The sequence below is a fragment of the Sciurus carolinensis genome, chromosome 9 (genome assembly GCF_902686445.1).
Source record: "Sciurus carolinensis chromosome 9, mSciCar1.2, whole genome shotgun sequence".
Classification (NCBI taxonomy): domain Eukaryota; kingdom Metazoa; phylum Chordata; class Mammalia; order Rodentia; family Sciuridae; genus Sciurus; species Sciurus carolinensis.
The window spans coordinates 27,760,229-27,785,204 of record NC_062221.1 but is presented as its reverse complement, the minus strand read 5'-3'; the positions used below and the strand labels follow the sequence as shown (position 1 = coordinate 27,785,204).

Genomic DNA, 24,976 nt, shown 5'->3' with positions numbered 1-24,976 from the left:
CTTTTGTCTATGGTTTTGACTACTCTAAGTACCTGTAAGTAGAATCGTACAGTATTTCTTTTCGTGACTGGCTTATTTCACTTAGTATAATGTTCTTAAGGCTCATCCATGTCATAATCTTCTTAATCATCTTCTTCTCCTCCTCCCCCTCCTTCTCCTCTTCCTTATTCTTCTTTTCTGATACTGAGGATTGTACCCTGGGGCACTTTACCGTGGAGTTACATGCTACACCTCCAGTCTTTTTTTATTTATTTTTTAATTTTGAGACAGGGTCTCCCTAAGTTGCTGAAGCTGGTCTCAAACTTGTAATCCTCCTGCCTCAATCTCCTGAATCACTGGGATTGCAGGTATGTGCTACTGCACCCAGCCAGAATTTCCTTTTTAAAGGCTGAATAATATTTCATTGTATGGATGTACCACATTGTTTATTCACTTTTCAATGGATCCCTGAATTGCTTGCATGTTTTAGCTATTGTGAATAAAGCTGCTATGAACATGGGTGTACAACTATATCATTGATATTCTGTTTCCAGTTCTCTTGGATACATACCCAGAAGTTGAATGGGTGGATCATATGACAATTCTGTTTAATTTTTTGCATACCATTTTACATTTGTACCAATAGTGCACAAGATTCCAATTTCTTTGTATCCTTGCCAACACTTGTTATTTTCTATTTTATTTTATTTTTGTGGTGCTTCAGGACTGGAGCCATGACCTTTTGAATGCTAGGCAAACACTCTACCACTTAGCTACATCCCCAGACCATTTTATTTTATTTTTAAATTTTAAGACAGTGTCTCATTAAGTTGCCCAGGCTGGCCTCAAACTTGAGATCTTCCTGCCTTATCTTCCTGATTAGCTGGAATTACAGGTGTATACCACAACACCCAGCTTCTTTCTACTCTTTGATAGCAGTCATTCTAATGGATTTGTAATGATTTCTCATTGTGGGGTTTTTGTTTTGGTTTGTTTTGTATATGTGTGTGCATGCATGCTGGGGGTAGAATTCAGGACCATTGCACTACACCCACAGTCCCTGGTTGTGGCTTTGATTGACATTTCCCTACTGCTTAGATGTTGAACATAATCATGTATTTATTGGTCATCTGCACATCTTTAGAGAAATGTTTATAAGATCCTTTGTTCATTTTTTAACTTGACTGTTTGAGCTTTTCGATTTTCTTGGTTTTTAGTACTGGGGATTTAACCCAGGGACACTATGCCACTGAGTCACATCCCCAGCCCTTTTTAACATTTTAATTTTGAGACAGGTCTTGCTAAGTTGCTAAGGCTAGCCTCAAACTTGTGATCCTCCTGTCTCAGCCTCCTGAGTTGCTGGGATTACAGGTGTGCACCAGCATACCCATTTTTGTGTGAGGTTTTTGTTATTGAGTTTTAGGAGTCCTTTATATATTCTGGAAAATAATCCCTATCAGAAACATTACTTGCATATATTTTCTCCCATCCTTTGGATTTATGCCTCTTTACTCTTTAATGTTTTTGTTGTTGGTATGGAACCCATAGGCGCTTTACTTCCGAACTACATCCGAGCCCCTGCCCAGCCCTTTTTATTTTTTATTTTGAGACAAGTTCTCTCTAAGCTGCTTAGGGCCTTGCTAAATTGCTGATGCTGGCCTTGAACTTGTGATCCTCCTCCTTGGCCTCCTGAGTTGCTAGGATTACAGGCATGCTCCACCATGCCCACCCATCCTCTTTTATGTATTTTTAATGGTTAAAATTTCCCCAGAACATTAAGGTAGTTGAAAACTTAAAAGTAGGTATATTAAAACTCACTTTTTTTTCCCCCAGTGCTGGGGATTGAACTCAGGGTCTCACGCTGCTAATAAGAAAGCACTGTACCTCTGAACTATATCCCCAGCCCAAACTTAAATTATTTTAAGCTTAAATAGTTTATTTCTATCTCAAACAAGAATTTATCGTAATTTTATTTTCCTTATTTTAATGAAGACAAAAATCATCAATAATATTTTTGAAATTTGCTATGGGAAGAAATAATCATTAAATTTTTTCAAGCCAGGTGTGGTGGTGCTGTAATCACAGCTATTTAGGAAGCTGAGGTAGGAGGATCACAAATTCAAGGCCAGCCTGCGTAATTTAATGAGATCTTGTCTTTATTTTTTTATTCTTTTTTCTTCTCAAACCCTTACCATTTATTTTTATTTATTTATTTTTTTTATTATTGTACACAAATGGGATACATGTTGTTTCTCTATTTGTACATGGCGTAAAGGCATACCATTTGTGTAATCATAAATTTACATAGGGTAATGTTTGATTCATTCTGTTATTTTTTTCCCTTCCCCCCACTCCTCCCACCCCGAGATCTTGTCTTTAAATAAAACAATAAGGCTGGGTGCGGTGGTGCAAGTTTGTAATCCCAGCAACTCAGGAGGCTGAGGTAGGAAGATCATGAGTTCAAAGCCAGCCTCAGCAATTTAGCAACTCCCTAAGCAACTTAGTGAGACCCTGTCTCAAAATAAAAAAAATAAAATGGGTTGGGAATGTGGCTCAGTGGTTAAGCCCTCCTGGGTTTAATCTCAAATAAATAAATAAAACAATAGAGGGGTGGAGAATGAAGCTCAGTAGTAGGTCATTTGCTTAGCATGAGGCCCTGGGTTCAATTCCTAATACCAAAGAAATTTTTTCATAAAACATATTCATAAGGGGCACACATTTTCCTTGGAAGGGGGGGTGGGCATGGAAAAGGAGAGGAGTAGTCTGGAAGACCCATGAATCAGAGGCTTATTGAGTATATCCTCAACATCCAAAAGAGCCAGGGACCCGCAAAGTAATGGGCTCAGCCACAGGATTCTGGGTCTACAGGTTGACCAAGCATGTGTGATGCTGCACCAAGCCCAGACCAAGGGAAGTGCTGAATGGGTGTTTGCAGGACCTTTAGTCAGTTGGGGCAGATGTCCAGGTGGCAGATAGATACTTGGGCTGAGTAGAAGGCAGATTGTACATGGCATCCTCAATGTCCAGGTGGATGGTGGAACTGTGAACTTGTGGGGGGCTGAAGAGGGGAGAAGGGAGGGTAAGGATACCCAGATCTGAGCAGGGAAGGAACACTAAATAGCTCAGAGCCCAGGACACTCGTGGGAGCTATACTGGTGGTTCACAAGCTCAAGTGAAGGAGAATGGGGCTCTCAGGCCAGTGGTACAGAATCCCTGCTGGGTGGTCTTCAGGTCTGCTGAGCTGGAGCTATTCATCTCTACTCAGGATCTTCTTCCGAAGCAGTTTATTAGAATGGGTGGTGCAGGGAGCAATAACAGGAATTTAGTGGGCAGAGGCAAGGGAGAGGATAGGAAGCCTTGAGCAGCTAGCTGGAGATGTTAAGCTTCAGAAGGAGGAAGGTGAACTAAGGGGGAGAGGTGGACTAATGTGGTCTTCCTCATAGCTGCCTTGTCTCAGGAGAAGTTCCCATCCTTCCTGGGCAAAGAACAGAGAAAGCCAGAACATCACGCAAGGACTGGACCTGCCCTCCACAGATAGTTCTGACTTCAGAGTCTGGGATTAAAGACTAGTATTCCTGGATCCTGAGGGCTGGGGACACTGCCTGGCCTCAAGCTACCCTGTCCATGACCAGCAAGTTGGGGTGGGGGAACTGCGTCTCCCAGCCACTCACCACACTTCCCAGCACCACCCATCATACCAGTGTAATTACATCCTAAGGAGTAGGATCAATGGGTGCCTGATGACTGATTCACAGTCCAGGGCAGAGGATCAGAGAGAGCTGGCCCAGAATCAGCACCATGGCCTCACCTGTCATGTAGGTGGGGGACATTTACTGTGGGCACCACCAGCCACCACCATCTCTACTTGACCTACAACCTTAAGGTGTCCCTGAGGGCCTCTGTGGTCTTTAGTTCTGGCTCTGACAGGACTAACCTGGCCCAGTCACTGACCAGAGATTAGACAAGACTGGTGGACGGTTAATACCACTGACGTCAGGGCCTGGCCAGATGACCACTGGGGTTTGGGCCCTCCCCATGGGCAGCAGCACAGCCATGTGACCTGGGCTCATTAAGCTGCTTCAGTGGCCAGAGAAGCTGGGGGCCAGATCTCAGGGGAGAGAGGACAGGCATGCCAGAGCTGCAGGGGCAGGCCTTAGACAAGAGGCACCAGTCCTGGGGGCCCAGACTGGGGAAGGCTAGATAGCAGGGTTGCCTATAGATCCCCTCCATACTTCCACACCTGTGTGTAAGATTAAACTCCTGCTCACACTCAAAGAGCAACCTTCCAGGTACCAAACTAAGAATGTAGTCAGGTGCGTGGGCCTGAGTCCTTGATCCTGGTGAAAGGAGTGAGAACCACTCTTTTCTATGAGGCCTTTGAATCCCTAAGAACTCCAGAGCAAGTGTCCTGCCCCTGCACACAGCCCTCCACTTACAAGTGCTGGTCTCACATGCATCCTCATTTCCTCCACCCACAGTGTCCTTTCTCTTCCCAACTCTGGCATGAGCCTTCCTTCTACTTGGCAGAGTCAAGCCCAGAGTCTACACCTGTATAAAACTCTCCTTGATTCATGCCCTCCATCCTGGAAGGTGCCTTCCCATCTAGACTACCCCCATAGAGAGCATTTGGAGATATAGAGGCTGGAACTAAATGGGTAGGACCACAGCAGTAAATATGGGATACCTGGCTCTTCTGGTTACTCATGCAGGGTTCTCAGAGGTGATCTTCTATTTGTGTGCTAAAGGACAAGTAGAAGGTTGCCAAGGAGGTGGGACTGGGTAAGGACCTCATGCCCTAGGAAGCATGAGGGCAGAGGCACAGAAGCATGAAGACCAGTATATTCTGGGAAGAGCAGGATCATGTGTGGCCAGCTGGGCCATGGGGTGGAGTGGCGGGTGGACAACTGGGAACAGGTTGGGGGATATTAGATAGGCTAACTGAATATTAGGGAAGGGCTCTTCAGGGTGTCTCGGTAGCCAGTGGATTCAGATGCTGAACTCTGGGAAGGATTGGGTTGGAGGTGAAGATGGAACATCATTGTTGGGCAAGGGTCTTGGGACATCACATAGATGTGTGCCAGTGAATATGGTGGTATGGTGAGAACAGGCTGCCCTGCTGGAGGCTGAGAGTTCATGAGTGGAGGAAGTATGGGTGAGTGAGAGGTTGCTGAAATGGTGGAGGAAGGATCTAGCAATCCTGGGACCCTGAGTTCTGCTTCATATGTCTGGTAGTCTGGACCTGTGTTTGAGATGCAGAGATGGAGGAGTGGAAGCAACAGCTGGACTGATGTAGGAGATAATACCTCCCTTACTCCAAGGCTGCTCCTCTCAACACAGTGGTTGCATGGATAGACATTCCCTCTGGTCTCTGGGAGAAGGTGCCTGGCAGCTCACATAGCCCCATCCCTGCTGCCCAGCTGTCCAGCCACTGCAGGCTGGGCTGGGAGATTTCGGCAGGTGGTGGGAAAGGCCTCAGTGCTGTGTTTGCCCTGGCAGGGGCCAGGCCTAACAACAACAAACAATCAGCTCCTCCCCCAGCCTAGCCACAACTAGTCTAGCCAGGGACCCCACATCATACTCACTTCTGGACTCCCACAGCAGCCCAGTCCGGTCAGGACCCTGATTCCTCCAGTATAAATTGAGGACCCCAAAAACTCACATGCTGGATGACCTTGAACCAAGTCCCAGCCCATAGGAAGTGCCAATGAAGCTGGACTTGGTGGCACATGCCTGTAATTTTCAGTTACTTGGGAGACCGAGGCAGGAAGATTGCAAGTTTGAGGTCTGTCTCAGCAACTTAGCAAAGCCCTCAGCAACTTAGTGAGACACTCTCAAATAAAGGAATGGAAATGTAGCTCAGTGGTAGACCACCCCTGGGTTCAATTCCCAGGAGCAAAAACAAATGGGGGGGGCGGGGAACTGTCAATGGGATCCAGCAGCCCTTTGCAAACGGGTCCTTGAACATCCAGGGTGTCTTGTCTATGCCCTTTGGATAGTGGGAGTCTTGTGGCCCCTCATGATCATGGTGAGCTCCAATCTGTCGATTATATTAGCCCCAGATCAGGAGGCAAAGCCAGTCCCTTTACTAGCAAGACAGGAATTAGGTGACTTGAGGTTTGGAGAGGTTGGTCCCATCCTAATACCTTTCTCTTTAACCCTTCTAGCTCACAGCTTTCCCTTCACCCCTCAGGTCTAAGGAAGACAAAGCCATTTCCTTATGATACAAAGGGAAACTGAGGTATGCTAAGGCTTGGCTATGAGTCAGCAGGAAGAGAATCCAGAAGTCCTGGATTCTGGGAGTCCTGACTCCCAGTCCATGACAGGGGAGGGGTGAGGCTTGTCCTCTGAGGGCATTCTCCCCAGCATCAGGAAGTGGGGCAGACATGATCCAGAGAAGTCCAGCTTGGATAGGAACAGCAGAGGCCGTGGGATTAATCGGATCAGAGCCAGTGGCTGAGAAGCAAGAGGCACAGCTGTTCTGGGAAACACCCCTCCAGTTTATCCTGAAAGGTCAATGACCCCCCAGCTCCCTGCTAGCTGGACCTGGAGCTTTATACTCAATAGTCATCTCTAAGCACCAAGGCCCTAGGTGGGAAGCAGGCAGGGGTGGGACAGGAGCCTTCAGCCAAGAACTAGGCCACCCTAAACCCCTTCCCCCAGAGCAGGGCAAGCCTGGAGGACATGATCCAGAAGGCCCCAAGCAAGGGTCACCTTACTCCCCTCCTGTCCTCACTACCCCTACTCCTGTCTGTTCCAGCCTCAATAATACTTTCTTCTAAATATCTGGGGTGAAGATAGAATTGATGCAGGAAGTCCTTCCCATCCCCATCCTATCACTGGTTAGGAAGGGTGAGGTAGGCAGAAAAGGCATTTTTTTAGCCATGCCTATGGTCCCAGCTACTGGAGAGGATTAAGCAAGAAGATGGTGAGTTTGAGGTCAGCCTGGGCAATTTAGTGAGATCTTGTCTCAAAACAAAAAATAAAAAGGTGCTGGGAATGTGGCTCAGTGGTAGAGAGGGCCCGAGCGAAATCCCCAATACCACATTTGGAAAAAAAAAAAAAAAAAAAAAAAAAAAAAAGGAGAAAAGGTATTTTTCTTGCCTAAGTAATGTCTAAAAGTACTCCATGCAGAGCACCCTTCACCGAAGTTAAGCTTTACCCTGATCCCATTCCTCCTGACTGAAGATTCCCTCTGACTTCAAAGATATGAAAGTTGAGCATTTCAGGGGTTTAGGTCATCCAGAGAACTCGGAGAGAATATGCTTTGGTCCGAGGCTTTCCGTCAATCCCTAGGAATCAAGTAAGCCCTCCAAAACCCTGCTCTCCTACCTAGGGACTCTCTCGAGCCCCAGCGGCCCCTTGCTCTCGGCCTGACCCGCCTCCGTTACTCTTCGGACAGCCCCTCCTCCCTTGGGCCGCCGGGGATTGGCGGGCCGGGGGCGTGGGGGCGGGGCCGAGCGCCCTTCATCCCCAAGCCTCTGGTGGTTCTGTAGCAGCCCCGTGCTCAGTCAGAGAGCACAGCAGACCGCACCAGCCTGAGCCGAGAACCGCGCGTGCCCACCCACGAGGCCAGGTACCACGGGGGGACGTCGGGCTACAGGCTCAGGGCCCCCGGGTGGACCCATTCTTACTGTCCCAGCTGGCGCCTATAGCAGACTCTAGATAGCTCCCTTCGCCCTCTGCGACCCAGGCAAGCGTCCTAGCCTCCGGCAAGTCAGAACCCGGAGCGCGCTCCAGGCACAGGTCTGCGGACCCGCCAGTCCGGACCCAGTTCCAAGCTTGAAACCAGGGTCCCGGAGGGGCATCTGTTCACTCGGGGTCTTTCGACAAGGCTAGGCTGGACAGCCGGAGGTCAGCAGCCCCTAGGACTGGGGTCACAGAACGCCTTGTTGGGCACTCAGGCAGCACCCAATCGGCTTCCAGAGGCATGGCCACCGGGGCGGGTTAGAGAGGGTCCTGGAGGACGACTAAAGAGTGGCCCGGGGCAGTCCCTGGAGCACTGCCCCGATGGGTTCCTAACAGACTGAGCGACTGGCTGGCACGCCCGGAATCTGGGTATATTTATCCTGGCCTCGTTGGGCAGGGGTTTGAGGGCAGATCGGGCCGGACCGCCTGAGGGGCCGCGGGGTACATGCTGGCCCCAGAGCCAGTGCCATTTGCAGCGGAGCCAGCGGGCACCGCCGGCGCAGGGCTCGCGTGGCTCTTTGGCCTAAGGGCGGGACGTCTAGTGCGCTCCTCCCCACCTGGCGAATGTGCCGGGATATAAGAACTTAGCCCTGCTCACAGGCGGAGGAAGGGGCCAAGACTCCGTTTGCATGAGCCCGCCCTGGCTGAATTGTCCCCTTCCATTGGCCACAGAGAATGCGTGCTTTTGTTTACACCCAAGGAGGGAGGCCAAGGATGGGACCTGTGGGATTCTTCCCTCCCCCCACCCAGTGACCTGAGCCCTGAGCCCAGGTATAGACTCCCCAGTGGTCAGGAGGAGGGCTAATTCAATGACCCTGGATCCTGTGGAGCACAGGGAGAACACCCCCTCCCATGTCCATCCTTCCTTCTGCCTGTCAGCTCTGTCCTTCCTTCCATGATTGCCTCCTGCCACTGTACTGCTCCTGGAAGAGGCCCTTGGTCTGAAATGGGGGCTTAGTGCCTTGTGGAAGTGAGGCCAGTCTCTTGCAGCTCTCTGGGGGACATAGAGCTAGAGATCCAAGGACAGTTACATTTTCAAAGGGAAGGTTCCGTACAGCCATGGAAGCCATCCCCCTCTGGGAGCCTCTATTGAGGGAGGGTTCTGGAGGTGGATAAGACCAGGCCTGTCACATCTCTGAGAGAACTGGAATCACTGAAATCAGGAGTGGCAATCTGACTTCTTAGGAGTGGAGGTAGGGACTGTCTCTGGGGAAGGTGGAAGTGTGTTTCAGAATTTCATTGTGCCTAGGCCCATAGAGGCCATGTACTCACTGGCCTTTCAAGCCACTCTGTTGAGTGCTGGTTCTTGTGGCCTGTGTTACAAGCCCACCCCACCCCCAAATCCAGGGATCCAAGAGAGATCATGAGAGTTGGTTGCTTTTGTCCTGTGCCACTGCTCTAGTAAGTAGCCTTAGAGCCTTAGGCAAATGGAGAAACTGAGGCATAATGAGATAGTCTGGTGATTCATGGTCTCTGGGCCAGGTTGGGGGAGAATTTCAAGTTGAATTGAGCGCACCTTGGAAGTCTTGGCTGTGTGTGGGTCAGTCATTCAGTTTTAGGGGAAAATGAAACGTTTGCAAGGGTAGGGGCTGACTGGCTACCAGGGAGACGCAGTTTTGGCATCTGTATGCATGAAAAGCTGGGATGGATTATGCAGTTCATGCTGTGGTAGGATGGTGGCCCTGTGGAAGTATGTTCTTATGCAGATATGGTCAGGGTCAAGCCCCACTTAGAGCCAGTAAGATGGACTGAGGGCTTGCCTGGGGGCTTGAACTCATTCCATTCATTCAACACTTATTAAGCACTTACTGTGTGACTCATGCACACAGTCTTGTGGGTGGAAGAGTACTGAAGAGGTGGACCTTTGACTTTGGATGGGAGGGCAGGGTGGGGCTCTTAAGGACCAGGCAGGGCTTCTGGAGGCCAAAGGAAAGGACCAGCTGCTGGGCAGGAGGGGCTTTCCTGCCAGTGGCCTAGGGTGGCTTGGTTTTGAATTTCCGCTCTGCAGGCCACGTCCTGTACACAGCCTCTCAGCCAGCACGTCTGCACACGTGTGTGGTCATTGGGAATAGGAGTAACTACAACTGACCATCATTTTTGCATGTCTCATCCATTGTTCCAATAGTAAATCCTCAAGTGCTGGACCAGGGGCTGATCCTGGATGGCATTGTGGCTCTAGTGGGTTTAGCTTCACCCTCTGGATGACATTGTCCCTTCGCTGGTTGGGTCATAACCTGCCCTTGTGAAGATATAAAGATGCAGTGGTTGCCTTTTTATGGGGTTCTGTCTGGTCATTCCTGCAGTGCCCACCGAGCATGCTGCCCCCCTCACCTGGGCATTCTGGTCTCTTCTCTTTTTATGGTACTGGGGATTGAATCTAGGGGCACTTTGCTACCGAGTTTTGTCCCAGTCCTTTTTATTTTTTATTTTGAGAACAGTTCTCATTAAGCTTCTGAGGTTACTGAGGCTGGCCTCAAACGTACAGTTCTCCAGTCTCAGTCTCCCAAGTCACTGGGATTACAGATGTGTGCTACCACATCCAGCTCTTCTCCCCTTCGTCTCTTTTTCCTTCTGGGGCCTTCTATCTTTCATTGGCTGTCTCTTGCAGTTTGTCTGTGTCTTTCTCCATTTGGCTATCTCTGTCTGGTTGGTCATCTGTTTTTCCTACCTGTCTGGTTGACTGTTTCTCCCTGTCTGAATGTCTGTCTATCTATCTACATGTAATTTTTGTCTCTCTCTGTTTTTCTCTGTCTGTCCCTCTATCCATTCCCATTTTTCTTCTAGCTCCCTGGGCTGGGCCTCTGTCTATCTGTCTAGATCAGTATGCATGGGTGCGTATATTGAATGTGTGTGTATTTTCTCTTCCTGATCTCTCCCAGTCTATCTTCTCTCCCTCTCCTCTCTTTGCTTCTTCCTGATGTTGGATGTCACCCCTCCTCCAGGTTGGCCTTGCCTTTAGTCCCCCTTCCCCCCCGCCCATCAGGGTCTCCAGTGAGTCCTGAACTGCCTGTGGCCTGTGTTCCAGCTTTCTTTGGGACCAGAAGTCCGGCTGTCCAAATATTTGGCCACCTCCAGGGGATTCCGGGTCAGCAGGGAGGAGGATGAGTTGGCTGGCGCAGGGTCTCCCCTGCCCCTGGGGGACCACAGTCACGTGATGTCCTGTCCTTTGCCTCAGCTGGGCTGCTGGCTGCACGTCCCTCTCAGCAGGCTGGCATAGAGTGGGGAGGGAGGTGTTGCTGGCTCTGGCCCAGTATTTTTTTTTTTTTTTTTTTTTTTTTTTTTGAGATAGGGTCTTGCTCTGTTGCCCAGACTGTGCTTAAACTCCTGGGCTCGAGCAATTCTCCTGCCTTAGCCTCTCAAGATGCTGGGACTAGAGGTGTGTGCCACCACACTTGGCTGCTGGCCCAGTCTTCAGCCAAGAAGTTCTGGTTGCAACCTCCATTGGAGGTAGCCTGAGCAAGGAGAGTCCACAGCTGGGTAGAAGGCAAAGCCTTAGGTGGCTGGTAAGCATTTGTTGGATGTCTAGGAAATGTTCCCTATCAAAGGAAAGTCTACCTTCCGGTCCCAGCTGGGACTCTCAGATCCTCCTAGACACTTCCGGATGCCCAGATAGATCACAGACACCAGAAAGCCCTGATTCTAGAACCAGGGAGCTAGAGAATGAGGGTTTGATATGGTCACTTTATTAATGTTCTGGCCATCAACCTTTCTCTGTGTGCCCCCTTATGCACATCATCCCCTCAGAACCAGCCAGGGCTGGCCACTTGTTGTTATGTGTTGTTGACAATGAGGGAGTGGCAAATGGGGTGCTGCAATCGAAATCTGGGGTCATGGCCTGGGGGAGGGACAAGGGGGTGTTTTAATACTCTCCCCTGTTCTAACAGCCTCCTACTTGCCCTAGCCCTGGACCTCTGACCTCAGCTCCCAGCAGCTCCTGGCTGTGCCTGGAGGACACACAATTCAAATATGTCGATTGCATCTGGTTTACCCACTGACTTACGCTCTGTCTGAGAAAGGATTTTCTTTTTCCTGAAGCCTGAAGAAGCTGGTGGGCAGAGGGATAGCTGGGGAGTGGGTGTGCCCTGTCTCAACCAATAAGGGGAATTAAGGATGGTCTGAGTTGGACTGTGGTCAGTCTTCACTCCTGACTCTCACCCCACCCAGGTATAACCATAGCAGACCTTCAAGCCACACCAGCTGCTTCTCCCCAAGTCCTCCTTGGGTCTGAGGTCAGGATTTGTCTAAGCACAGGAAGACTGAACTACAGCAATATGCTCCATGGGGTCTATGCCTCCGTCAGTGTATGTGGCCACAGGACTAAAGGAAGGACAAAATAGAGGTCTCCCTGTAGCCAGACCACCACTGCAGACAGACTTGTGTCCCTTAGCATTGAAGAGGAAAGCAGGATTCAGAGCCTGAGGACTCCAAGGACCTTGATCCCAGGGCAAAGAGATGTACTTCCTGTAACAGATGACAAAAGCAGTCACCCCACAGTGGCCTGGATTCCTGGACCTGGAAGTCTTTAATTAGCCAAACTCAACACCTGCTGAGGTGTGCCTGACGAATTCTCACTCTGTGATGCCTGTGTGGGCAGGTGTTACCTGCTACACATCCTGTGGCTCCTGGCCCCATGGCCTTCCCTCTCAATAGAGCAAACAGCTCCAGAGCAGGAGCCCAGGCCATTGATTTACTACCTGGGTCCACACTGTACCCTGACAGATGCCATTTTGATGACTTGCCCACAGTCACAATGATCTTCCTGCCCTATTGCCTGACCATTCTCTGGGCACTTATGACCTGTTCTGGGGGCAAAGGCTTTAAGGAGGCTCCTCACTCTATCCTCAGCTTTAGCCAAGCCTCACAGGAACCCTGGATACCAGAGGTCATGGAGGCCCCGACTGGGGCATACTCTTTTTTGGCTACACACACAGTAAGGCTGGCCAGGCCAGACCTTTGCCTCAGGGTCTAGTCCGGGTTTTCAGCACAGTGGGTCAGGCTTCACTGGCAGCTGTCTTTCAGGGGCTTCCCTCTAAGTTTACCCTGACTCCCCAACACAAAGGACTGTGGGAGGCAGCAAGCCTGAGGGGTGGGAGCTGTCAAAGATGGGCTGGCAATTTCAGGTAATGGTGGGGTCCTGAATGCCAGGCCAAAGCTAATCCCTACACTGGCCCCTGAGTCCTCAGGCCTGGCCTTGACCTATGTACAGACTTTGCCATGGTCTCTAAGACTCTACCAGGCTTTTCTGTAACCACAACACCCTTCATTCCACCCTTACTGCCTGCTCCATACCACAGAGCTTTTGCCTATGCTGTGCCCTCTGTCTGAGGCCATACCTCAGAAGCTCCTACTGGAATTTTAGGACTGGCTTCATCACCTTCCTTGATGCCTCCCTTTACCCAGTTCCCTTTTTTCTTGTTGTTTTGCTGTGCTGGGGATAGAGCCCAGGACCTCACACATGCTAGGATAGTGCTGTATACCATTAAGCTACATCCTCAGGCCCTCTTTCACCTTCTCTGAGTCCAGCATAGCCAGGCACCGTGGCGTACTCCTGTAATCCCAGCAGCTTGGGAGACATTGAAGCAGGAGGATTGCAAGTTCAAAGCCAGCCTCAGCAACTTAGTGAGGCAATAAGCAACTCAGTGAGGACCTTGTCTCTAAATAAAATACAAAAAAAGGGCTGGGGATGTATCTCAGTGGTAAGTGCCCTAAGTTCAATCCCTGGTGCCAAAAAAAAAAAAAAAAAAAAAAAAAAAAAAAAAAAAAAAAATCTGAGTTCCTACTCAATGTGATTAATATTTGTAGCAGGAACTAGAGGGTCGTGTGGAGGGATGGAATTTGTTTTACTATTTTTTTGTTTGTTTTTTGTTTTGTTTTGTTTTGTTTTTTTCCCCTTCCAGACTGGGGGTCACTTGAAGAGCAATTCCATGTCCTTTCTGGAAATCTCAGGCCCGCCTGAGACCCAGCAATGACTGGTTATGAGTGAGTAATTGCCACCAGGCCCAAAGGTCTAAGCCTACATCTAGCAGTGGGATAGGGAACCTAGAGTCAGAATCTCAGACACCTCCCATGGCATGGACCATGGATTGGGATCTCCCTGGAGGCAGTGCCTGGCTGCTAAGTGTCCTGATGGGACACCTCAGCCAGTACAGTAATGCACCCCCTACACATACCAGCCCAGGCAAGCCCTCAGGCCTCAGTTATTAAGACAGAGAAGGGTGCTTTGTCCCTGCTGCCAACTCAGCATACTCCAAGGGCCTGTCCTAGCTTGCCCAGGGCTGGGGGCCAGGCAAGGGCAACCCTGGCTTAATGCCAGGGGGAACACTGGAGGGATTCTAGAGACACGTCACTAGCACCTGTGTGTCCAGGTGGAATCCTTGGAGGGGCTCTGATGGCAAGGCTTAGGCAGGGGCATGAGAACAGGCTAGCTTAGGGAACCCCAGTCTAGGGAAAGAGGACTCAAGAAGAGATGTCAGGGCTGGGGTTGTGGCTCAATGGTAGAACACTTGCCTAGTATGTGTGAAGCACTGCATATAAATAAATAAATAAAATAAAGTTCCATCAACAACTAAAAATATATATTAAAAAAAAAGAAGAAGAGATGACAAGCCAGGTGTGGTGACACACACCTGTCATTATAGCTACTCAAGTGGCTGAGGCAGGAGGATTGTAAGTTCATGGCCAGCCTGGGTAACTTAATGAGATCAGTCTTGAATAAAAAAAAATGGTTGGGGATGTAGCTCAGTGGTAAAACACCCCTGTGTTCAATCCTCAGTACAAAAAAAAAAAAAAAAAAGATTTAAACATTATGTCCTAACTGGGTTGACTGGAAAGAGAGGGAGGCTCAGATCTGGCAGCTGAGGAGGCAGAGGCATGTATGATGCCAGGTGTGGGATCCCCAGGGCTGAGATGCCAGGATCTGAACTCTGGCCTGGGGCAATGGGGAGAGGGTCCTCTAGTGGTAATGTGAGGCAGCCATCCCCAGCTCCCCATTGTCCCCAGCCCTTAGTGTTGGTTTGAGTTCCCTGGTGCTCTAGACTCAAGAACAGACCCAAAACCAGCAGGGTCTGCAGCAGGGAAGGGGGATTCAGGGCGGAATTTGGGGTTCCCAAGCAGAGGAGCACCATGGCCCCAGGAGGGTCTCTGGCAGACCTGCCAGGCAGAACCACCTTTCCTGATCTACACTCTGCTCAGTTCTCCTACTACCCAGTCTGGGATGTCCTGATAGATCCTGGGGTTCACCATACCCAGATACCTTCTGGGCATGGGTAGGCAACTCCTGGCCCAGTGGTGGGAGAGGGGCCAGTGAGTTGTCTGGGCAGTATTTAGGGGGAGGGGAGAGAAGCTGGATCCTTTGGGATCCAGCAGGGTCAAACCCTAAGAGCAGAGAAAAAGACACTGATCTGGTGGTCCAGGTTTATCTTCAGGTGACCAACCCTGTGCTCCTGGCCAGGGACTCAAGGATTGAGGACTCTGCTTAGGGCCCTGAATGATGGGCACCTGAGCATTGGGGGCTCCCTAGATGAGAGGAGAGACTATAAGGAGAACATGGTCCTGGGGCCAGGACTGTATGGGAAGGTGAAGACCATGAGACCCAGAGAACTGGGCTGGGAACACCCATTTCCTGGAAGGTCCCCTGAGGGCCTTTCACCACAGTCAGGCGGGAAGGGCCCAGGTGTCCAGTCACCCAGCACTGCCTCAGGCCTCCTGGCTCTGGGAGGGGGGGGCAGCCTCTGCGCCTGCTGTTCCCAGCGCCAGCTCTCAGCCCACAGAAGGCCCTTTGTTTTGGCTGCCAGCAGTGCCCGCCGGGCGGCTGGGAACAGGGCCCACAGCCCTCACCCTCTCCCGAGGCCTCTAGCTGTCGGCAGTGCCATTCTAGATTGGCCAGGATGCCCCTGGCACACAGGGCCAGCGCAAAAAAACTGTCTCCCAGGATTAGTGTGGAGAGAGGAAAGTCCGTCCAGGGTGCAAACCCAGATTAGAGTCTGGGAGCCTAGGACTTAGCATTCACAAATGCTGGTGCCATTGGGCTCTGAATTGGATCATCCATATGGCCCTCACTTCACAGATGGGGAAACTGAGGTCCCAAAGGCTTGACTAAGCTGGAATATGTAGGGGAGTTGTCCTGGCAGAGGCGACCCACCAGGAATATACCCAGGTGTCCTAGCTGTACCCCCAACAAAGGCAGATCCCAGAGAGGCGGGCAGGCAAGTTGCATGTGTGTGTGTGTCCTGAGTGACCTTTTGGGTGGTGTACCTCTGGCCTTACATGGGGAACTGGGCTGTGGGCCATGAAGTGAGGATAACTAGAGGGACTGACTGCTCCACAGACGCCTGATTGTTGGTGTGAGAGCTGTGCTCCCAGTGGTGGTCCCTGAGCCATGGAGGCGCCTCTGCAGACAGAGATGGTGGAGCTGGTGCCCAATGGCAAACACTTGGAAGGGCTGCTCCCAGTCAGCACATCCACTGCAGGCAACCAAAGGTATGTAGAAAAGGGACTAGTGGTGGCTTGGACAGTGCATGGCAGGGGTAGAGCACAAGACTCGAACTGAGCTGCCTGCACTGGCCTGTGTTTGCAGGGCTGAGGACTCCAGACAGAGCTGTGTGGAAGGCAAGAGCTTCCTACAGAAAAGCCCCAGCAAGGAGCCACACTTCACCGATGTGAGCTGGGCAGCCTAAGGGGCTTGGGGCCACTGTGGGGAGCTTGGATGCACTTTGGGGAGCATGTAGTGACATGCTCATTGGTGATGATGGGAGACTGAGTGACAACAAGAGGGAATGCCACAGTGACCCACTCTTGCTGACTCCTCACTTCACTACCCCCATTCTGGTGCCTGCAGTTCGAGGGGAAGACGTCGTTTGGGATGTCTGTGTTCAACCTCAGCAATGCCATCATGGGCAGTGGCATCCTGGGGCTCGCCTACGCCATGGCCAATACAGGCATCATCCTTTTCCTGTGAGTGCCTTCAGCAAAACTTGTATAGATAGTGAGCCCTGAATAAGCTGCCAACCATGACCCTCCCAGAACCTACTAGTTCCCTGTTCAGTGGGTGGGCACCTCTTACATGAACTCAAACCACGGCTACAAAAACATCCACAGTCAGACAAATATATTTCGCTGCCCAGAAAACCCACTGAGGCCATGACATAGAGCTGGCCTTACAGGCCCAAGTCTGTTCTACCGTGTTTACATGTGATGGCCAAAACCCCATGGCCAGGTCTTGTGTGGCACACTTGTCCTGAGGAATCTGCCCTGATGCTTGAATGGAAAACATGTTTGTCCCAAGAACTCCATAGTCATAGGCTGCTCTTGACCCAAGGGACCCTTCTGGGTCATGTCCCATGCTTAGTCAAACAAAATGGTATTCACACGGGCCTGCAGAGCTTGCATCTCCACCAAATGGGGAGATGATATGATAGACCTCCTCAGGCCTCCTAGATCCCCTTACCCACTGCCAGTCAGGGGAGTATCCAGTGGCTTTGTTTTCTCCCATCTTCCCCAGGTTCCTATTGACGGCCGTGGCCCTCCTCTCTAGCTATTCCATCCACCTGCTTCTCAAATCCTCAGGAATTGTGGGTGAGCCTGCCACCAGCCTGCAGAGGGGTGGAGCTGGGGTGGACTGGGATGAGCTATACCCTAACTGTCCTAATCCTATAGGCATCCGTGCCTATGAGCAGCTGGGCTACCGTGCCTTTGGGACTCCTGGAAAGCTGGCAGCGGCCCTGGCCATCACACTGGCAGAACATTGGAGGTAAAGCCAGTGGTTAGGTGGCAAGCAATTAATGATGAACAGGTCTGAGGGCTGGCTGTTTTGGCTGACCCCAGCACCTCCTTCCCCTCTCCCCAGCCATGTCCAGCTATCTGTACATCATCAAGTCTGAGCTTCCTCTTGTCATACAGACATTCCTGAACCTGGAGGAGAAGACCTCGTGAGCCCTGGGGGCAGGGGAGGGAGGAAATCCCAGTACCCCTCCCCATGTCTATTGGCCCTGGGGCCCAGGCTGGGTTTGTGGGAGAGATGAGAGTATGGACATGGAGCTGGTGGAGGGACAGAAAGCTGCCAGCAGAGCCAGCACTTAGTTCCCACTTGTTTATGGAGTACCTAAGGGAACCCTCCCCAGGTGGGGATACCTGGGGCTGGGACCAAGGTGAGACCGAGGAAGCTGGGCCCTGCCTGGGCTTGGTCCCTGCCTGTGAGCATGAGAGCTTCAGGCTTATCTCTAAGCGCCTACTATTCCTGACCATGGGGTCAGCCCCTCCTCCCACCAAGAGATTAAGCCGGGTTGTCCTGGTTGCCCATTACTTTAGCCAGCACTGACTGGGCATCAACTTTGTCTTGTGGGTAGGAATCAGAGAGGAGGTGGCCAGGATCTGCTCTTGGCAGCCAGCCCAAGTAAGCACAGGGGCTGTGAGACTGAGTGAAGCTCTGGGAGGCAGAAGAGTCAGGATACTGCCTCCAAGACCCCACCACCTTCTCAAGGAATTGGCCTTTGGGTTGTGTCCTAGAAGGATGGTCCTAGCCCTTATCCCCTTATCTCCCTGAACCCATGTCCTTTTCTAGTAGGAGGTTGAGTGGGTGGGATGATGCAAGATGCAGATGCCAGGAGGAACCACAAGGGTCATAAGCAAGCCCCTGAGGCCCTCATGGAAAAAACCACCCCCTCCCAGATAGAAGTCCCTTCATCTCACCCATCTCCCTCAGGGGGCCTGATCCCAGATCTATGTGTGCTATGAAACACCAGCAGGGACTGCAATAATAAGCACAAACCATGTGCCAGGCAAGCACATTTGTCCTCACATCACACAGAAGGACAGTGTGAGGGTGGCCCATTTTGCAGTTGGGAGCAAGGGACTCAGAGCTATGATCAAATATTTTCAGAGGTCATTCAGTGGCATTGCTGGTGTCTCTAACTGGGGGAGGCTGGTTTGCCCCACCCAGGCCAAGTTGGACTTTGACCCTGGCTTCCCCATTCCCATCCCTGCAGGGTCTGGTACCTGAATGGGAACTACCTGGTGATCCTGGTATCCGTCATTGTCATTCTGCCCCTGGCACTGATGCGACAGCTTGGTGGGTGTGGCAGGGTCAGGCCTTGGAGGGGATGTTGGAGGGGACACATGGGAGAGCTTTACTCTCATAGCCATTCTCCCCCTTTCACAGGCTATCTAGGCTACTCCAGTGGCTTCTCTCTCAGCTGCATGGTGTTCTTCCTAATTGACGTGAGTCATCTCCATATGGTCAAGGAAGGGGCAGGTCACCCAGGGAAGTCCTCTGTCAAAAAGAGGGGGCAGGTATTTTGAGGAAGCCTGGGTCAGAATAGCTCCTCCAGTCATGATCTAGATGTGGCTTCATGGTGACCTCACAGGCAGCCCATCCTGTCTCTGATACCCTCATCCCTTCCCACCCCAGGTCATCTACAAAAAGTTCCAAGTGCCCTGCCCCTTGCCTCTCAACTTGGCCAAACATCACCGCAACTTCAGCCACACAGAAGTCATTGAGGAGAAGGTGCAGCTTCAAGGCGAATCTGAGGCAGCTGCCTTCTGTACCCCGAGTTACTTCACACTCAACCTCACAGGTTTCAACAGGCAATGGTGGGGACGGAGGGCCTGGTGGCAGGGAGCTGCCTTGACACAACCCTATGTGTCCCCAGACAGCATATACTATACCCATCATGGCCTTCGCCTTTGTCTGCCACCCTGAGGTGCTGCCCATCTACACAGAGCTCAAGGAGTAAGTGTCTGTGACTGGGAAGAGGGAGTGGGACTGCCTTGAGCTGGTTTAGGGAGAATGGATGGGGCCCTGGGGTGGGGAGGGTAACACAATCCAAGTCATCTGGTCAAAAATCTCCATGGCTGCTATAGAGGCATTAGGGGCAAGAAGGAGACTCCCTCCTGCTGCCAAAGAGTGAGGATGTGGTACCAAAATAACCAGCACATGGAGGTCTCCAACTGTGGCCCCAGCTTGTCCTAAGTTTTCTTCTTCACTGCCTCACAGCCCCTCCAAGAGAAAGATGCAACACATCTCCAACCTGTCCATTGCTGTCATGTACGTCATGTACTTCTTGGCTGCCCTCTTCGGCTACCTCACCTTCTACGGTATGACTGGACCAGTGAGGGCAAGGGAAGAGGCCAGGTTGGGTGGACAGGGGCTGGTCAGCAGTCATGGTGCCCTGCATACTATAGGTGCTCATTAGGTACATGGTACATGCCTATGCCCTGCAGCTATGGAGGTGAGTCTGAGTGCCACTCCCCAAAGTGTCAGGGTTCACCCGGCAGCTCAGAATCCAACACCCCTGGCCTGCTGACCACCCTCCCTGCTCACCACAGACGGAGTGGAGTCAGAGTTGCTGCCACACCCTACAGCAAGGTGGACCCATTTGATGTGCTGATCCTGTGTGTACGAGTGGCCGTGCTGACAGCAGTCACACTCACAGTGCCGATTGTTCTGTTCCCGGTGAGCCAGCGGATAGGTGGCTGAACCAAAGGGGAATGCTGCTAATGGGACAGACAGGCTGATGGCTCTTTTCACCTGCCCCAGGTGCGCCGTGCCATCCAGCAGATGCTATTTCAGAACCAGGAATTCAGCTGGCTGCGACATGTGCTCATTGCCACTGGCCTGCTCACTTGTATCAACCTGCTGGTTATCTTTGCCCCAACATCCTGGGCATCTTTGGGGTCATTGGTGAGCATTTGGCCCTGCTGTGGAAGTGGGGGTATTGCCTTAGTTCTGCAAATCCTGGGTGATTTCTGAGTCTACACTCTACATTTAAGTGATAGGTGGCATGTGCAGTTTGACTTCCCACCTGAACTTTTGTCCTTAAGGCTATTGTAGGCTCTTTTGAAGCCTGAGAACCAATGAGTCAGTCCCTCCTTGCTGAGGGGTAGGGGGGACTCCAGGGTTCAGAGGCCTCCACAAAGGATCTCACTAGGCTAGGCATGGTAGCACATGCCTGTAGTCCTACCCTCTTAGGAAACTGAGGGAAGAGGAATCACTTGAGCCTATTTGAGACCAGTCTGGCAACATTGTGAGACCCTGTCTGAAAAAAAAGAAAGAAAATAAAAGGATCTCATTGGTTCTTGTCCCCATGACACACACAAGGAAACTGAATTTCAGACTGATTAAAGGAGCAGGAGGGCCACACAGCTTAGTGAGCAGAGAACCTTGATTCAGTCCTAAGATTATCAAGCTATAGGCTTGGTGCTGTGTCCACTGTCCCATCACAGGTGGGGTTTCTGAGCTGGACTATCAGACAATTGTGATCCATGTTTGGGTGACCCAACTCAGAACATTGACTCCCTGTGACTCCTTGACCCAACTAGGTGGGGTCTGATATAGTCCTGGGTTCTGAGTATTATGAGTATCAAGGACAAGATATTACTTCTATGGATCAAAATCTGGCTCAAAATGAAGTAAGCAGGAAGAGATAAACAGGGGATGGGGATGTAGCTCAGTGGTAAAGTACTCAACTAGCATGCATAAGGTCCTGGGTTCATCCCCAGTACCACCACCACCACCACACCACAAAAAAAAATACATATATAATAAAAAATACATACATATATATATATATATATATATATATATGTATTTATATATGTGTGTGTGTGTGTGTGTGTGTGTGTGTGTGTGTGTATATATATATTTAGAGAGAGAGAGAGAGAGAGAGAGAAGGTTTATTTGGTCACAGTTTAGAAGTTCCAGTTCATGATTTTAGTCTTGCTTTGGGCCTGTAGCAAGCACCACATTATGGCAGTGCCAAACCATACACCTCATGCCCAGGAAATAAAATGGAAAGAAGAGATCAGAATCCCATAATTCCCCCAAGGGCACACCCCCAATGAACCGCCCACTCCTAAAGATTCCACCACCTCCTAACAGTGTCACCCAGGCCCCAGGGTGCCCTAGCACTTGACCCCTCCAGATCCCTTCAGAATCTCCCAACACATGGACATTCAAGATCCAAACTATAGCAAGCTGTACCCAGGAGCCAGTATCCTTTAGGCTTCATTGCTCCATCACAAAAACTTTCTTTCCTCATTGCCAACTTGTTCACTGACTTCCCTCTGACACCAAACAGCACCAGTCTTCCATCCTGGTAGGTGGAGATCAAGGACAGAGGTTGGTGGGCCTCCCCAGAATCAGGTAGAGCTCTCAGGTAGAGTAAGACTCCCCCAACAAGGAATGTTTGATCTCATTGAAGGGTCTACCCCAGAACTTTGGCCAGTAGGTGAACATGAGTCATTAGTGACCATGCTTTGTTCTTTGCAGGTGCCACATTCCGCCCCATGCTCATTTTCATCTTTCCTGCCATCTTCTACTTCGAATCATACCCACTGAGAAGGAGCCTGCAAGATCCACCCCCAAAATTCTGGTGCGAGGGACCTGGAGGCTGGTGGGTTGGTTTAGGGCTAAGGAGGCTACCCTGAACCCTTAGACCTGATCTTCACTTCTGATTCCACAGGCCCTTTGTTTTGCTGTTCTTGGCCTCTTGCTGATGACCATGAGCTTGAGCTTCATCATCATTGACTGGGTCTCAGGGACCGGCCAGCATGGAGGAAATCACTAGGATGACCCCCAAACTGTTTTGTCTAATTGTCCTAGCGCCCCTGCCCAGACTCTCCAGCCCCTGCTCCCATCCAGTGGCTAGTCAGGGGGAGAAAGATAGGGCAGAAAGGCATGGTAAACACTATAGCATTTGGCCCCACCATGGGAATTTTTTGTTAAGGAGCCAGGACTAAGGCCCTGGGGCACCACCTGCAGGGCTCCCAAGCTTCAAGGGCTTCCTGAGCTGTGAACAGGGTGGAGTTATAGCCTCAAATCATACCCAAATCCCTTATCTCCCTGGCAGAGTTGCATATGCTGGGGTCCAGCAACTGCTTCCTGAGGTCACATAGCCTAGGGGCATATAGAGCTGGAACTCAGGCCTGCAGTCATTCTTCCACTGTGCTGCAAAGTTGGGGTCTGCACCTAAGGCACTCATCTCCTCCATCCACTTGCCTTCACTCCTTGTATCCCTTTGTGCCCTTTTGGACACTTGGGCTCAGGCCCTTGAATACTCTTATCCTTTTTTTCCCATCCCCTTCATGAGAGTAGACTCCACTCCATGGAGGGGGGGGGCAGCAGGTTCTGCTGAGGATAGGGCTGGGTGGGCACCCCCAAGAGGTGTGGTGGGACTCCCTCACCCTAAGCCTGGACTGTAGCTCACATTCCATTACTGGGAGAAGAGGGACCAAGTCTAGAGTGTAATGCTCCTGGGAACCAAATACCCCAAGGGCCAGAATGGGATAGGGGTGGGAAGGCTGGTGGCCCCCTTTTATAAATATTATATATAGACCAGCTGTGTTTGATATTCTGGGTTTCTATAGTCCTGGGTTCTAAGAAAGTGGGATAGGGTCAGGACATGGATAGTGATGGAGAGACCCCTGTCTCCTTGCCTGGATGAGGGTGGAGACAAGGCAAGACCCCCCACTCACACCCCATCTTCTACCTCCCCAGAACAACCAGTGGCATGCTCAGATCCAGCTCTGGGCTTGGGCCACGCTCAACACAGACCTGCTTTCTCACAGGGTGAGGTGGGGAGGAATTAATGAGGCCACAGGAAGTGGAACAGAGAGAGGCCTCCAGAAGGAGGCAACGTGAGGTGCATCCCCAGCAGCTTCACAGAGGGTCTGAGTTGGGGGCAGCTGAGCCCTGCAGAAGCCCCAGGAAGGGCCTCTGCCCTCCCCTAGCTCCCAGGCTGCCTGTCAACCGTCTATCAATGCCTTGAGTCTAGGGACAAAAGTCCAGGGATTCTGTGCCCCAGTGGGCTTATCTTTTATTAACAGTAAAATCAACTATGAATAAAGGTGGGTTAGTGAGTCCCTATGTGTGGAGCCCTGCGTGGCGGTGGTGGTGGGGTGGCAGTTCAAGGCAGGGCTGCAAGGAGGCCCCAGGTGTCCTGGCCCAGTGGTACTGGGAAGCTGCCCATTGCCTTAGGCAAGCGTGAACCAGCTGCACACAGCAGGATGGAGCTGTCCAGACCTTGGCATCAAACTCTCATTAGGAGAGACCCTGCATCATACTAGGCCACCAGAGAAAGGATAGCAGGAAAAATCCAGTTTGAACTAAGAAGGCAGCGCCAGTTTGGGAAACTCCTGAAGAAAGAACTTCCTCAAGCTAGTGGCTGCTTGGCCCATGGCAGTGCCAGCTGGGTAGAGAGGGGGCTTCCTGAATCCTATTCCCATCATCCCTAGGCACCTGACTGCAGCCTGGAAACTCACCCAGACCTGTTGCCACAGGAAAGAGCTGGCACTAGCCTAGAGGTGGATGGGGCCCAGAGTGCCCTGTCATGAGAGGCTACCTCTGGGTTTCTCAGTCCTCTTCCCCATCAGATGGGGCCATAGTCTTGCCTGGAACCCTTGGTTCCTGGGGAGTCGGGGGCAACAAAAGACAGGGTCTATCCTGCTAATAGACCTTGGGGTCTTTTCACGTACTTCTTCCATCCAAAGAAGGCTGCAGGACAGAGCAGCATCAGAACCCCAGGCTGGTGGGATTTTCTAACAGTAGCTACCCACCCCCCAACACACCAGTACTGGATTGAAAGGGAGCCTGGCCCACAAAGGCTTCCTCTAGCCTGATCAGGGGGACAGCAACTCCAGCAAAGAGGGGACAGGTAATGTGACTAGATTCCAAAGCCATGTGCTCATATGACTATGTGAAATTGTGTATCCCTTATCCCTGGCTGTTAAATTCCAGCCATTCAGCCTCCATGAGGATGGGTCTTTGGGCCCTTGGGCCTTATTAAGCATTTTCAAATGTTTTGAGAAATTTCCCAGATTTTTTTTTCCCAGATTTTTTTTCTCTCCTTATACTTTGGAAATTTTGTTCCAAGACCAGGGATGTAGCTCAATAGTACAGTACTTGCCTAGCATGCATGAGACCCTAGGTTCCATCTCCAGTACTGTAAATAAAACATTGTTCTGAAAAAAAAATTTTTTGCTTGCTCTTTTTTGGAATATTAAGATGGTAGAGTAGCCAGAAAGTTCAACATAGGTATCATCTATATATATTTTCACTGTTTTTATTGTGACTGCTTGTTACAAAAAAATAATACAGACTAGGAAAAGGTACAAAAACAATATTGGTTCCCCTGCCCAGCCGCCATCCTTGCCCAAACACTACTCATCCATGTTCGCATGCACATAGTCACCTATCAAATGAAAATGATGCACTCATTCATTCTACAACTTTTTTTTTCCTGCGGTGCTGGGGGTTCAACCCAGGATCTCATGGATGTTAGGCAAATGCTCTACTACAGAGATACACCTCCAGTCTTTT

The 24,976-nt window shown here is 50.8% G+C and overlaps 1 protein-coding gene across 1 annotated transcript; it reads left to right on the top strand.

The window, feature by feature from the left end:
• Positions 1-7,444: 7,444 nt before the first annotated feature.
• Positions 7,445-22,996, top strand: Slc38a3 (solute carrier family 38 member 3). The gene is given in 20 exon segments (XM_047565159.1): positions 7,445-7,552; positions 15,992-16,143; positions 16,241-16,322; positions 16,502-16,617; positions 17,165-17,238; positions 17,320-17,399; positions 17,401-17,413; positions 17,510-17,591; positions 18,648-18,730; positions 18,821-18,879; positions 19,070-19,235; positions 19,315-19,390; positions 19,655-19,755; positions 19,987-20,013; positions 20,016-20,113; positions 20,198-20,306; positions 20,309-20,341; positions 21,929-21,979; positions 21,982-22,031; positions 22,122-22,996. Coding segments are annotated over 19 exon segments (1,506 nt in total). The 5' UTR covers positions 7,445-7,552; positions 15,992-16,042; the 3' UTR covers positions 22,227-22,996.
• The last annotated feature ends 1,980 nt before the right edge of the window (positions 22,997-24,976 follow it).